This window comes from Phascolarctos cinereus, unplaced genomic scaffold (assembly GCF_003287225.1).
Source record: "Phascolarctos cinereus isolate Bilbo 61053 unplaced genomic scaffold, phaCin_HiC Scaffold_4;HRSCAF=312, whole genome shotgun sequence".
NCBI classification, from domain to species: Eukaryota; Metazoa; Chordata; class Mammalia; order Diprotodontia; family Phascolarctidae; genus Phascolarctos; species Phascolarctos cinereus.
The window spans coordinates 9,750,153-9,765,669 of NW_027555847.1; the positions used below are offsets into that span (position 1 = coordinate 9,750,153).

General features: G+C 43.9%; 1 protein-coding gene across 3 annotated transcripts in view; it reads left to right on the top strand.

The window, feature by feature from the left end:
• AMPH (amphiphysin) overlaps positions 1–15,517 on the top strand; it is a 224,531-nt gene that overhangs the window by 128,208 nt on the left and 80,806 nt on the right. For all 3 annotated transcript variants that reach the window (XM_020964329.2, XM_078152048.1, XM_020964330.2), the window contains exon 5: positions 5,290–5,344. In XM_020964329.2, the coding sequence (XP_020819988.1) occupies positions 5,290–5,344 (55 nt within the window). The remainder of the gene's footprint in view (positions 1–5,289; positions 5,345–15,517) is intronic.

The window sequence follows — 15,517 nt, forward strand, 5'->3', positions numbered from 1 at the left end:
TGGTCCCAAAGAAGAGAAGCTGTTGAACTCTCCTAGGATGTCAGCCCAATCCTGGTTTGTGAGATTCCTCCTTTCTCCCCAAAGAGACTTTTCTGACTAGAGGCATCTCTTGGAATAAGACTATGGTGCTTATGTTCCATTTCTCAGCCAAAGTCCCAGGAAATGCTAGGTAGCACAGTACACAGAGTGCTAGAACTGGAGTCAGGAAGACCTGGGTTCAAATCTGGCCTCAGGCTCTTACTGGCTGTGTGACTCTGGGTAAGTCACTCAGTCTCTGTCTGCCTCACTTTTTTTTCATCTATGCAAGGGGGATAGTAAAACCACTTAGCCCCAAGGTTGTTGTGAGGGTCAAATGAGATACTATTTGTAAAGCACTTTGCACATCTGAAAGCACTATCGCGATGCTAGTCTTTATTATTAGCTATACTTGGTGTTGATGCTTCCTCACTTCCCTTTCATTTCTCAACCCCCAGTGATCTGACTTCTTAGCTCATCACTCAGCTGAAACTCCAGTGACTAAGGACCCATGAGCTGTCAAGTCTGATGGTCTTTTTTCAGTCTTCAAGCTTTCGTCTTCTCTTGCAGCATTTATTTCTGTTGGCCATCCTCTTTTCTTGCATATTCTCTCTTCTCTCTGGGTTTTAATGACACTCTTCTGTTTTGGTTCTCCTCCTACATCTCTGATCATTCCTTCTTTGCATTGATTGTTGGTTCGTCATCCATATCAAACCTCCTAACTGTAGGTGTTATGCAAGTCACTGGCCTAGGCCCTCTTCCCTCTCTACACCTGGGATTCTTAAGCTTTTTTGCCACCTGGACCCTTTGAGCAGTCTGATAGAGCCTATGTACCTCTTATCAGAATCATATTGTAAAATGCATAAAATGAAATACATAGAATTACAAAGGAAACCAATAATCAAATATTTTTAAAAATAAATTAATAGTTCTTAAGTTACCGATTTCTGTTTTATACTACTCTGTCTGTCTTTCTGTCTCTCTGTCTCTCTGTCTCTCTCTCTCTCTCTGGCTCTATCTCTGTATCTTTCTCTGTGTCCGTCCATTTCGGGCTCTCTATGTCTCTGTTTCTGGCTCTGTCTCTATCTCTGTATCTGTCTCTGTGTCTCTGTCTCTGCCTTTGTTTCCCTGTCTGTCTTTATCTGGATCTGGCTCTCTCATCTCATTATCTCCCATATGTTTAATTATTATCTTTATGCAAACAGTTCCCAGATTTTCCAGATCTATAGATCCAGCCCAAATCTTTCACCTTAAAACTCCAGTCCCATATGACCTTGCCTATTTGACATTTTAACCTGAATGTCTTTTAAGGGTCAGTTTAACTACGACCTTCTACATGAAGCCTTTCTTTATTTTTTCAGAGCTGATACCCCCTCCCTAACCAACTTGTTTTGTTAAAAATATATTTTACAGATATTACAAATTATATTTTACTTTGTACATACATGCATATATATATATATATATATATATATATATATATATATATATATATATATGTGTGTGTGTGTGTGTACATTTTGAGCCCCTCTCCCTATCCCCCAAACAACCTTGATTCCTAATAGAATGGAAACTCCATGAAGGCAGGGACTGTGTCCTTCATGGCTTGGTATCTCTAGTACTACCCCCAATGCTTGGCACATATTACTTATTTAATCCATGCTTTTTGAGTGATGGAGAGCATTACCAACAAGACTAATCTCATTCCCTCTCAAAACCTAAGCAACATGGAAGCAAGAATGCATTTCTTACCAAGATTTTTTCTTTACAAAAAAAAATCCATTGGAATTCCCCCTTGATTCAAGGGCATAGGGCCCCCCCCCCACCTTCATTCCATTTCTGTGACCTACGCTGTTGTGCAGTCTGATGAGCCAACAGGAGGGAACTGAGCACTGCTCGGGACTGGTCTTCTCTGTGCGACTCTTAGAAACAGGACAGTTCCTGCATCTGCCCTCACATGCATCAGCCTCTTAGAAGCTGGAGGTCTGCGATGGTGGTGGAAACAAGGACATCAGACTCTCAGGGTTAACAGTTGTCACAAGTTTAACCATCCAGAGTAGCAAGTGTTTCATTGTATTCTCAGCACCTAACACACAGTTCCTGCAACACAGGAGGTGGAAGAAAGGAACAACCAGCTAGGGGGCACCACAGTGCACATGGCATCAGACCTGGAGTCAGGAAGACCTGAGTTCAAATCCAGCCTCAGATAATTACTGGCTGTGTGACCTTGGGCAAGAAACTTCACCACTGTCTCAATTTCCTCATCTGTAAAATGGAAATAATAAGAGTACCTAGCTCCCAGGGAGATCAAATGAGATAATTGTAAAGCTCTTAGCAGAGTGCCTGGCACATACAGTAGATGCTCTCTATCTGTTAGTATTATTCAGGACCTACTGTGTGCCAGACATTGTGCTAAGTGCTTTACAAAAATTTTCCCATTTTATTTTAAGTGCTTAACAAATGCTTGGTGATAGACTGATTGGTTGGTTGTTTGATTTCATGGGGAAAATGTCCCTGGATCTACTGCATATGAAAATGGGCTGGAGAATGTTTCGTATTTTTATGATGACTTTTGCAAATTCTCAATTTTTTTTCACTCTCAACAACTGCATCCTTGTACACATTAATTGCTGAGGGCTGATGATTTCCATGAGTCTTCCAAGATGCATTTCCTTTTTTTCTCCATCACCCTGAAAATATCCTTTTGTGTCCATATATATAGAAAGTCATCCTGTATTTATTGCAACCTATTTCAGCTTATCTTAAGGAGATTAACTAGCCTGCATTCTAGGCTTGCTGTTGGGTCAGACATCAGATTTCATCTGGGATTCCAGAACTTAATACGTTTCGCTCTTCCTCTTCCTGTCTTTTGTCATTTCTAGACATTCTCAGAGAGTTTATGGCTCTTCAGGCTCACCCTGCCCCACTCAATTTCTAGTTATTGTTGTTTTAATCCACTCTTTTTCCTCTTTTCCTAAGCCTGGCCTTAAACTGGTATATAATGTCCTGAGGAAGGTGGGGGGAGAGAGGAGGACCTATGAATAGAAAAATCCATTTGCTCAAGAAAGTCTTTATGCCGCTGCTCACACTAGGCATGATTGGTGACAAACAGCAGCTGCTCACCTTCCATTCTGTCTGGCTCTGTCCTTCTATTTCTTTCTGTGTCTCCCTTTCTCACTCCCTCTGTTTCCCTCTCCTCCCTCTCTCACTATGCTTTTTTGTTAAAATGTGTGCTATTTTAAAAGCTATATGGAGTTTGAGTGAAGAAGTTTATTTGAAGATTTATTTCCTATTTTATTTACTTGTCAAGTCAATATTTTGTATATACTTATCTGTGTAATACTGTATGCTTTCTTATATACATGCATATATGTGTATATATGTGTGTATACATATATGTGTGTATATATACACATATACATATGCATAGATACACTCTATATGTATATGTGTGTGTGTGTGTGTGTGTGTGTGTATATACTCCTTGAGGGCAGGGACTGTTCATTTTTCCCTTTGTATACCCAGCACCCAGCCTACTGGCTGACCCCAGATCATCACTTAATAAATGTGGTTTGAATTGAAGTAAATTATTAAGATGATGATCGAGAGCAAATTGTAATTGGGTCCACATGGAAGGGCCAAGAGACCACCCTTCCTTGGGGAACTCTTTTTCATTCACACCTGAGCACTCTTGATTTCTGATTTTTCCATTCTTTTGGCCTTGAATTTGTGAGATGCCTAGGAGAAGTTCCATTATCACTAAGAAAATGTCAAGGATTCAAGTTTTATTGATTTTTTGCTTGGCCTGTGAATAATTTATCTGTGCACACTCGGTGGCCATCTCACGGTCCTCTGAAGACAGACCTTTTTTTTTTTTAGAGCTGCCTTTGATTTTGTGTCTCTAGGCAGAATCAGTTAGAAGTGACTGGCTCTTGGATACTTCAGTTTGGGTAGGGAGGGGGAAGTGTAGAGGTGGAGGAAAGCAAAAATGAGGAGAGAGGAATGTCATGTAATAACAAAGTTGCTCAGGAATGGCTAAGAGGAGCAATAGGGGATGAGACTGGACAGGGGGAGAAGTCAAACTCTAGAGGGTCTTAAATGCTAGACTGAGGAATTGGGAGAAGATTCCAGAAGGAGCAGCAAAACCTGAAGGATTTGGAGCAAGTTAGGATCATAGATCATATGTGTGGACTTGGCAGGGACCTAGCCCAATCCTCTCTTTTTACAGATAAGGAAACTGAGGCAAACAGAGGTTAAGTGACTTGCCTAGGGTCATACAGCTAATAAATGTCTAAGAAATTACTTGAACTGAGGCCATCCTAACTCCAAGTCCAAGGCTTTATCCTACAACTGTGCCACCTAGCTGCCTCAGACTTGTGACTTAGGAAGATTTTTTTTTAGCAGCTGGTGTGGAGGATGGACTGGAGAGAGAAGAGCCAGGAACCAGAAGGACCAATCAGGAGGCAATTGTGGTAATCCAAGCTAGAGATGCCTGGGGCCTGAGCTGGGGTCCAGGCCGTGTGATTAGAGAGAATAGGGCTAAACCCAAAAGGTGCTGGGTGGGTAAAATCAACAAGAACTGGTAACTGATAAGCTATGTAAAGATGGGTCTTTATCCTGCTGGCGGCAGCATCCATGGAGCTGTAGCCACATGTGTGCTATAGAAATTATTTTCACATTGAAACTGTCTTGACTTTACTAACCATAAGACCTTGAAGAAAGGCATATGTGAGTATTATGTATGTGTGTGTGTGTGTGTGTGCATATGTGGGTGTGCATACATGAGCCTCGGTTCAGTTCAGCTAACACTGATCATTGCCCTACTGTGTACCAGGCACTATACTTGGCTCAGGTATAAAAAGACAAAAATGAAACAGCCTCTCCATGAGCTTCTGTTTTATTTGGGGGAAGGAAGAACTTACTCCATTGTAGGTCACTTTTTTGATCACTCTTCACCTCCCTTTGCGTAATTAATTTTAGGCTGAATCTTATTCCTCTTAAAGCTTGAACAAGTGAACGTCAGTGTGCTTGGACTTAGTGTGCCCATTTGGCATAGAGAACTCCTGGTGAGGAAATTCTGTCCACCGATGCTGATGGGGACCTGCTTTATAACTTGTGCCCTAAGGCTTGGGGGAGTAAAGAGAGTGAATCTATTTGTTGGATCCAAAAGCGACTTCTTTGAAAGGAATGCCAGACTCTGATTTGTGCTTTCTCCAATGCGTTGTTTAAATGCCAGTTATGAATGTACAGTATCTCATTTCTGTTATGTTTCAGGCAGAGGGTACGAGACTTCAGAGAGAACTCCGGGGATACTTAGCTGCTATCAAAGGTAATGATCTCTGAGATGTTTCCTGTAAAATGCCCTGAAAGAGATGGGAGAAGGATCTCATAAAGGGCTAGGTGGGCAGGTGGGGGAGGGGAGCAAGTTGTACCAAAGGCCCCGCCCCGAAGCAGAGCCTAGATAATGGCTGGGTGGGGAAGCTGGCTGACTGAGCTCGGACCTTTCAGCTACAGCCAGCCATTAAACAACACCATTACTGGGGTATCCTCAAATAGGATAACGAGGCTGGCTTCAATACTTGGTGAATCTGTGAATTGCCAGATTCTTTCACTGACTGAGATTACAACCCTTCTCTGACTTAGTAGACAGTCTGCAAGTTGCTGTGGCTAAAACATTCATTACTTGGAGTATAACCTCCCAGTGATAAGCCTCTCTGAACTTAGCTAGACTTGTCGAGGGATCACACACACACACACACACACACACACACACACACACACACACACAACACACACACACACACACACACACACACACACATTATTGCCAGGCCTCTCCTTAAAGTCTTTCCAATTTTGTCAAACCTACCAGAACATGTGCTTCATAACTCTAGCCTTTAAGAACCCAGGCTTGTCTCCACATCACAATGCAACATTAGATTAGGACATAAGGATGATTACAACAATAACAAATTTCTAGGGTGATAAAAGATTTCTGAAACATTGACCCATTATAGCCTTGTGACGAAAGTAGTAAAAATTATTATCATCCCCATTTTAGGGATAAAGAATTAAGGCTCAGAGGGAAATGCTTTACCTAAGGTCATACAGGAAACACTCAAATTGGTCTTCTGATTCTGAGGCCAGGGCTCTTTTCACCATAGTTTGCTATGCCTCCCAATACTAATTCTAATACTGCTGCTAATAATTTGCTAGAGTTGCTTGTAATGAGCCTGCAGAGGACTGTTATTCAACCCCAGAAAACAGTTATTTTTTCCACCCAAGCAAGGGTCTGCAGAGCATGAAACACAAAAGAACAATAGTTGGCAAGCGACCAGTATGGCCACCATTTCTATGTCAACTCGCACTAACTATAAGATGAGAAGGATGGGCTGATAACAACAACAGCTGCTATTTCTAAAACACTGGGGGTCATCAAGTGCTCTCCTCACAACAGCCCTGTGAAATAATAGTATCTCAAGTTTACAATAAGGAAAATGAGGCTTAGAATGGAAAAGTGATTTGCCCATCTAGTAAATGACAGAGAAGAGACTTAAACTGAGATTTCATGCCTCAGTTTCTTCATTTATAAAACCAGGGGCTTGGACTACATGGCCTCCAAGGTCCTTCCCAGCTCTAAATCCTGTGACCTCGGGTCAGACACACTCTCCCTTGTACTGTGTGTGCTTCTAATAACTTTTTGTTTTAAACAAGCATCCATCTAACTGAATGTTTTGCTTCAAAATATTCTTTTTGGAAGGTTCTACGTCTATTCCAATGATGTTGCTATTGGCTTAGAATATGCTGGTGTTTGCCTCAGGCTACATTTATACATTCATTGATTCATTCATTCTTTCAAACGAGTAGGAAATGTGAAGGATAAAAGGCAGATCAGACACAATTTCTCTTCCCAAGGAGCTTTCAATTTATTCAGAGATTTGAAATGTAGATAAATAGCTAGAAAACAGAGCAAAAGTATGGGATTCTCCCCCCTAAAAAAGCTTTACCAACACATAATAATGAGGGGGAAAGGTGAAGAAATGAGTAGCTTGGGAAACTTTGAAATTCTTTAAAAACTCATGTTAAAATTTAAATGAGATAGGGCAAAAAGCTAAAGAATTTTGTGTTTAAGTGTGTAGTACTGAGTAAAATTCAAAAGCCAACTGCTCTTCAAATGTACTGAACATAAACCTTGGACTTGTGCATGGCTAAAAGGACAGGGCAAATCCTGGACAATGAGAATGAGAGAGACCTTTTCTAATGAGGTCAAAGGAAGGAGAAAACATATGTGAACTTACTGAGACATGCATTCCTCCTCAGGTCACACTGGATTTCTCCATTAAGGTTCCAACACATAAGGAACGACATATGGGTAACTGTAGGTTTCAGCTCTTGGGCAATGTGCACACTCATGCATAAGAGCTGACAAAAGAAAGCTGTAAGAGAATATTTGCTAAGTAGAACGGATGTGGTGCCCACGAAAAATACTGCAGAGATGGAGAGATCACTTCTGATTGGAATACTCACCGAGGGCTTCCCACAGGAGTGGGCATCTGCACTTTTGAAGGATTTCTGCCCCCAGGAAGGGTAGAAAGCTCAGCAGGAATGTCATTGCGAGCGGTTCTGCTGGTTTGGTTAATAACTCTCCGGGATATTTGATAGCCCTCCTATCCATGCTGTATAGTCAAACATGGTAAGCCAGCTGCGGGCCGATCAATTTCCCCACCTGCTTGATGGGGCCAGTGATGATAATGAACTCAGGGGAGATGGGGAAGGTTGGGGTATTTGCAAGAGTATCACCAGAAAAAATGAATCCCTGGTTTGTTTTAGAAGTCATAGATTAGTTAGAAATGGGCCTTGAAATTTGCCCTCCAAGTTCCTTTTCACTCAACATAAATTAACTCCCAAACATTAAAAAAAGTTTGTTTTTTTAAATCCTTTCAACTTTGGCATAAAGCTTGGGTCCTCCACTTTTTTTCTCAAGAATTGTGGGGTTCCCTGGCATGTCCATGGCAGGAGGATGTGATGTCAGTGAGCCCACTTCCACAAATGTTTGTTGAGTACTTATAATGAACCGTACTCTGCAGTAGGCAGCGAGGCAGCAAAAAGTGGAAACACATCCGCGGGGAGAAGCATACAGGCACGCAGGACTTGGCCCTGAAACCCCTCCCCGGCTCTCTTGTCCTCCCTCCCTCCACCGCTCAAGTGAGCATGTCGTGTCCGTTCGGGGGGCAGGGGTTCTCTCAGCTTTCCCTCGGCCGCCTCCAGGCAGCCTTAGGACGAGAAATACCGGCGCCCTCTGCGGGGCTCTGCCATGGCTGTCGCCTTTCTGTCTCTGGCAAATCAGCGGTTTGTCGTGAGCTCCCCGAGGTTGGCGGCAAAAACGTGCTTTTCCTTATGTGCACTGTCGAAAATCAGGATGGTGGTAGAGGGCAGGGGTGCAAGACTTTGGAAGCGCAGACAGCGGTCAGAGGGAGCCTTGATGCAGCCGTAGTGGAGTGTGGTATCGTACAGTTAATGGACCCAAGGCTGCATCTCACCTATCTCACTTCCAGTGTGACCTTGGACACATCACTTAATTCCTCTGTGCCTCAGTTTCCTCATCTGTAAGATCAAGGAGTTGGACCAAATGTCCTCTAAGGTCCCTTCCAGCTCCCAGCTGACCATCTTAGGATTCTGTCTGATGGCCTCGGCTCTGCAGGACTCAGCCAAGAGCAGACCTGGGAAAGGGCCCCTGGGGAGCCCAGGCAGCCGCTTTACTCATGGGCGATTCTGCAGGGCCCAGCCAGAGTCCAGCTATTCTTGCTGTAGACACAATTACAACCAGTTGGGGTAACTGTTTTCCCAGGACTCAGACACAGTGAGAGCAATGAGAAATGACAACTGAGAACCAGCAGTGGAGCAAACATTCCTGTAGATCTCCCTAGGGAGCCCCTGCGTCCCACCCCCCTTCCCACGAGGTCGCTCACCAACTCCAATTTAATACAAGATTTTGGTGGGGTGGGAGGGCCTCCAGTGGCCCAGAACGCAGCACACCAGGCCACTCTACTAATAAGGGCCCAGCTAAAGCTTTACCTGAATGATCTCACTGAGCTTCACAGCAGCCCTCTGGGGAAGGTGATACGTGGATTATTCCTCCAGTAGTGCAGATTAGGAAACTGAGACTCAGAAAGTAACTTGTCTGTGGCCAGTTTGAAACCAGCTTCAAATGGTCAGATTCTTTTTTTCTCCCTTCCTCCCTCCCTCCCTTCCTTCCTCCCCCCCTTTCCTTCCTTCCTCCATCCCTTCTTTCCTTCTTTCCTCCCTTCCTTCCTTCCTCCTTTCCTTCCTTCCCTCCTTCCTTTCTTCCTTCCTTCCTTCTTTCCTTCTCCTTCCCTCACTCCCTCTCTTTCTATTGGTAGTAATAACACCTTGCTGATAAAGCAAATTGAATTTTTCAAAGAGTTTCCCCCTCTATTATCTCACAGTAGGGTCACATGCAAGCCCTAATCTCCATTAGAAGTGAGTGATTTCAGCTGTGTGGTCATTTTCCTAATGCAAGTTTATCCTCCCACAACCTGAACTGTTCCAGCAGGAGGGGCCCTCAAATGCCATGTAGCACAACTGCACCACCTCCCTAGACTCCCCTGCCAGGGGTCAGCCAGCTTTTTCTTGGGGATCTGCTGTTCACTTTTGGATGCTCTAATTGTTCAAACATTATAAAAATGTCAAACCTGAAAGAAAAAAAAAGATTGCCTTTGAGCCAGGCTCTTCTATGGATTCCTTTTTCAAAACAATCTTATGATGTGATATGATAAGTATGGGCCATGGGGTTCATTCATCAAGAAAAGGACTAGTGAATCCAATTTTCTTTTCAATATACTAATTGTTTATTTGACCAAGAAAAAAGAGTGATTGACTTCTATTGGCATAGTGGGAAGTGACCTGGAGTCAGGGGGCCTAAGTTCAAATTCCATTTCTGAGCTGTGTGGCACGAACACCTCCCTCCCCTCCCCCAGCCTCAATTTCCTCATATGCAAATTAAGGATCATAGTATTGTTAATGTCTAGGCTACTGGGTTGTTATGAGGAGAGCTCTCAAACCCTCAGTAAATGGCAGCAGTTATTATCACAGATCCTCAGTGCGCTGGAAATAGCCAGGTGTGGGATTTATTTTTGTTTTGATTTATTTCTTTGGTTTTAAGAGTGTTTGTTTTAAGATGGTGCCTGGCCCATAGTAACTGCCACCATTAATGATTATTTACTAATTGATTGTTGTGGACAGACAACTGGACTGGACTTGAGGCAGATAGGCGGGGCCATGGATATAGCGTGGGACTTGGAGTCAGGGAGCATGAGTTCAAATCCTGCCTACACTAAGTGTGTGAATCTGGGCCAGTCATTTAACATCTCTCAGTCTCAGTTTCCTCATATGTAAAATGGGGGGGGCGGTGTTAGAGTTGACGGCCTCCAGGGACCCATCTCACTCTGATACTGTGAATCCTAAGGCCACACGTTTGCCTCATTCTCCCCTTCAGTAGTCATCCAACTGGAGAGAAGGCACTTAATGTCTCTGTGGCATCAGCTGATGCCCATGTACTGGTATACCCAACACACCCTTTGAGCATGTTTTTGTTGTGGCCTCCATATCCTCACCCATAAAGTGAATATGTCGGCCTGGATTGTCCCAAAATGGCTTCTTGCTTTGACTTTCCATGATTCTACAACACTGATCTAAATGATTGTCCAGCCAGGAGCTCTGGTCACTTCTGGGGCAGGACAGGGCTCATCCCTTAATGCCTTCCTCCCCTGGGCTGGTGTCCCGCTCAGGAAGAGAAGATTAAGTTCTGAGGCTCTTAGATTCTCTATCTTGCACTGTTTTCTAAGCTTTGTCCCTCTCAGCTGGACATGGCAGCATCTTGGATATGTGGGAGAAGACACTGGGGCCACAGGCCCCACAATCAGCCTCAGATCAGCTCTGCTCACCTGCAGGTGCCTCATGCTGCTGGGGTAGAGGCGATGATCTCTTTGTTGGGCCTCTAGGCTAGCCAACTCTCCCCTGTACTACTTTATCCCAGCTCCTTTTATATACCAAAACTCCCTCCCCACCCCCACCCCACACATATACAATCTGTTTTTTTCTCTGAAATCCAGAAGTATAAGACAATGAGGGAGAAAATGAAATCTGTAGCTTCAGAGCCTTGATAGGCTGAAGATGTGATTGGGGGTTGAGGGTAGAGGTATCAGTCACCTTAGAAGCCCCAATGAATGCCTTAGATAGCATCCATGTTCATTCCAACCTTTAAAAATGGGCTTTTTTCTGTTGTTGCTACTGTCTTCAAAGGACCCTAGAAAGCTGGAAGGGACTTTAGACCTTTGTGACCCTTTCATTGAACAGATGAGGAAGCCGAGGCCCAGAGAAGTCACAGAAGTGATAGAATCACAAATTGAGGGCTGGAAGGGCCCTTAGACACTATCTAGTCCCACATGCTCATTTAGAGGAGGCAGCAAGCCAGGAGAGGTGAAGCAGTTGCCTGAGGTCACACAGGTGGCTGAACCAGGATTTGAATGCGGCCCCTCTGACCCAATATCCAGGGTGCTCTTTTATCTGAATTGAGTCTATGGCCCACTCATTGTGACATGGAGGAGGCATTAGGAAGCTGCACTGCCACGTCCCACCAAGCTAGGAAGGCTTTGAGGAGGGACCCAGGAATGCCCTGTCTGCCAACTCGCCCACTGACACGTAGACCTGCTCAGTCTCAGAAAGGCAGTCTCCAGGTGAGAGATATTTGGGCCATAGCAGCCCACAAAGATCCAGCACCTGAAGGCTTGCAAAGTTGTGATCTCCACCGATGTAAGGTGGTCTCCATTGCTGAAATCACAACTCTCTGGAAGTATTAAATATTTACTAACTCACTGCTGAAGTATAGAGGAAAGTATACATTTTAGAAAAAAATATAGTTATCCAAAGGACAGGGAGAGGTTGTCATTGAGACTACACCCATATTAAAGACCAGACAGGGGTCCTATCTTTTGAGAAGGGAAGCCATTTCTGAGTTTCCACTCCTCACTGGATGTCCTCAAACAAAGGTGATGCCCACTTGGTTTGGCTATATATAGGATTCTTGTTCAGGCACAGGATGGAGCAGGTGAACTTTGGGGTCCCTTCCGACTCTTCTGTAATTCTGTTCTTAACCATTCCCACCCTAAATTCCATAATATTCTGGATATAATTGTCCAGATCACCCATCTAGAATAGCTATTCCATGCCCATATCCCTTACTCTGGAACATAGATTCTTGTAGAGTCTGTCCTTCCTCTAAGATGCTACTAAGCAGCAGCAGCTTCATGAACTCTTTCTTGATCCCCCCAAAGGCTAGTGCCCCTTCCCAAACTACCTTGTATTTAATTACTTTATATATATAATATGGAGGCAGCTAGGTGGCTCAGTGGATAAAATGCTGGGCCTGGAGTCAGGAAGACCTGAGTTTAAATCCAACCTCAGACATTTATTAGCTGCATGGCTGTAGACAAGTCACCTAATTACCGTCTGCCTCAGTTTCCTCATCGGCAAAGTGAGGGGATCGGCTATTAGTTGTCCAGTAAGTTTACTTCCAGCCTCTGACACTTACTAGCTCTGTAACCCGGGGCAAGTCATTTAACCACTGTCTGCCTCAGTTTCCTGATTTATGAAAGGGAGGTCATAATAGCACCTCCCTCACAAGTTGTTTTAAGGAACAGCTGAAATGACATCTGTACTGTTCTTAGCACAGTGCCTGGCACATAGCAGATACTTGATGAATGCTACGTTCTCACCTTCACCAATGAAGAACTTGTTTTCTAATTGGGAAGACAATACCTTTAAAATATCTATGGCATAAATGTAAAGTTCATAGATTCACATATGCATATGTTGTTAAGTCATGTCCGATTTCGTGATGCCATGGACCACAGCATGTCAATACTGTCTGTGGGGTTTTCTTGGCAGGGACACTGGAGGGGTTTGCCATTTCCTTCTCCAGTGGATTAAGGCAAACTGAGGTTAAGTGACTTGCCTAGGGTCACATAGCCAGTAAGCATCTGAGGCCAGATTTGAACTCGTCTTCCTGACTTCAGGTTCCTCTCTGTACTGCACTACCTAACTGCCTGGAATAGTAATGATAGCTGTCAGTTTTTTGATCCCCATAACAACTTTGTGAGGTAGATGTTGTTTTTCCCATTTGACCAATGATGAAATTGAGGCCAAGAGGTTAAGTGACTTGCCCAGGATCTTGCAGCTAGTGGTGTCTGCTGCCATTTTGAATTCAGATCTTTCTGACTCCAAGCCTCCTGGCTGTCTGCTGCACCACCTGGTGGCCTTAAATTCAATCTGTACTGGCTCTACTTGGGTAGAATTCCTTTTCCGTGTCAATGATGATCCATCTAATAGTCTCTGAATAGTCAGTAAGTCCCCACATGATAAAATAGGTCTAATTAGGAACATATGAAATGTGTTTCCATCCCACTATAATTTGTGATCCTTCGACTAAATCCAAGTTGAACAATTGTGCCCGCAAAGAATGGCCGCTGATAGAACCAAATGCAAGCCTAAGAAGATCAGAACTGATGACTTCTGGGGAGCCGTCTTTCCATCTGAGCCTCTGCTTCTCACATCCCTTCGCTCCGCACATGGAGAGAGATTGTTTCACATGGGCAGACTGGTGCCTTCTGCCCAAACTGAGCCCCTGACCACATCGAATGCTGCATGAAAACTGATCATCCCACCCTGGCCAGGCATGAGAAGGGAAGTCAGTGAAAACTTTATCCTCCCCAAACAAATTACCAAAGTGACAAACTCAAAGGAGAAATAAATTCTGGATTTATGTGTGCAGTCGTGCTTTTTTCCCCACTATCTCTGCAGCTTGAAAGAGATAATACTTTCCTCAAATAAAAATAGCCCTGATATACCCAGTGAGGGGCACCTAGGTAGTATAGTGGATAGAGAACTGGGCCTATAGTCAAGAAGACCTGAGTTCAAATCCAGCCTCAGACAACTAGCTGTGTGACCCTAGGTAAGTCACCTAACCCTGTTTGCCTCAGTTTCCTCATCTGTCAAATAAGCTGGAGAAGAAGATGGCAAAACACTCCAGTATCTTTGGCAAGAAAACCTCAAATGTGGTCACGAAGACTTAGACTCAACTGAAAATGACTAAACTATATTTATCTATCTATCTATCTATCTACAGAGAGAATGATAGATAGACAGATAGATAAATAGATAGACAATGTGTTTTTTTCAGGCTTCAAACCTGTACTCCAGTCCTATTTGCTCAGCCCAAGGACAGATGACAGTTTTCCAAGATTTTCTTACGTTCTTTAGTAGGCTGCTCGGTTTGCAGCCCACTGTCAAGCTGTTGTCAGGCTCAGCCTCATGAGCTGCTGTGCCTCCTCACTGAAATTTCAGGTCCCTTTCCTGCTGCTTCTTCTATTTCCCATCTACAACCTAGCAGGCAAGGGGCCATGCAGCCCCTGCTTGAGGTGAGCCCAGCAAAAGTTCTCAACCCTTCAACAGGGATTGGAGAGCTCCAGCTCTCTGAACAGCAATACATGATTCTCATGGTTTCTGTTGAAATAAAATAAAATGGTACTCTGAAGCATCGAGGCAAGTTAGAAAAGGGTCTGGATTTAGAGGCAGAGAGCCTGGGTTCCAATCTCCTCCAACTTTGAATCTATAATCCTATGCTCTGGGTTCAAATCCGGGCTTCACCATCACTGCCCGTGTGACTTTGGGCAAGTCATTCACGGTCTCTGGGCTTCAGTTTCCTCATTTCTGGAATGAGGATGTTGCCTTAGACAGCCTCTAAGCTTCCTCTGTCTGAAGTGATGACACTCCAGTCCTTTCTTTTCGCCTATTTATTTTAGCACAAAGCATCCCAGCTCTGCAGAGTCTTTGTGTGGGCTTGGTTTTGTCACCCCTCTTCTTAAAACTGATGCACGGTTTATTGTTATAATTAAAGCAAATCAGAATTAACTTTGTTTTGAGGGCTTTTTGACAACACCAGTGTACCCCCTGAGATCGATGAAGATGACGAGTAGGAGTGAATCATTGGCCCCAGCCTTGCACCCAAAGATGGCTTGAGTCAATGTCACACAGTAGAGTTGGAGAACCTGGGTTCAAATGCTTCCTCTGCTGCTCACATTGAGTGAGTCACACCACTGCTCCTAGCCTCAGTTTCCTGTTTTGTAAAATAAGGGGCCTGAGCCAGATGATCCCTAAGGTCCTCCCCAGCTCTAAATTCTCTGAGTTTGGTGAATAGAGAATCGAGTTAGTTAGTTATCTTTGGCTGCAAAAGAGACCTTAACTCAGAATAGCATTAAGAAATGTAAATGAGCCCTTAGAGCCTGTCAGAGAAACCAAAGAAGCTGAAGTATGCAGAGATCTCGGAAGTGAGCAGATCGTTTTACATGAGCAACGTCATTAATCCTCACAACAGCATGAGAAGTTGGCCCTATTATTGTCCTCATTTTACAGAGAAGGAAAATGA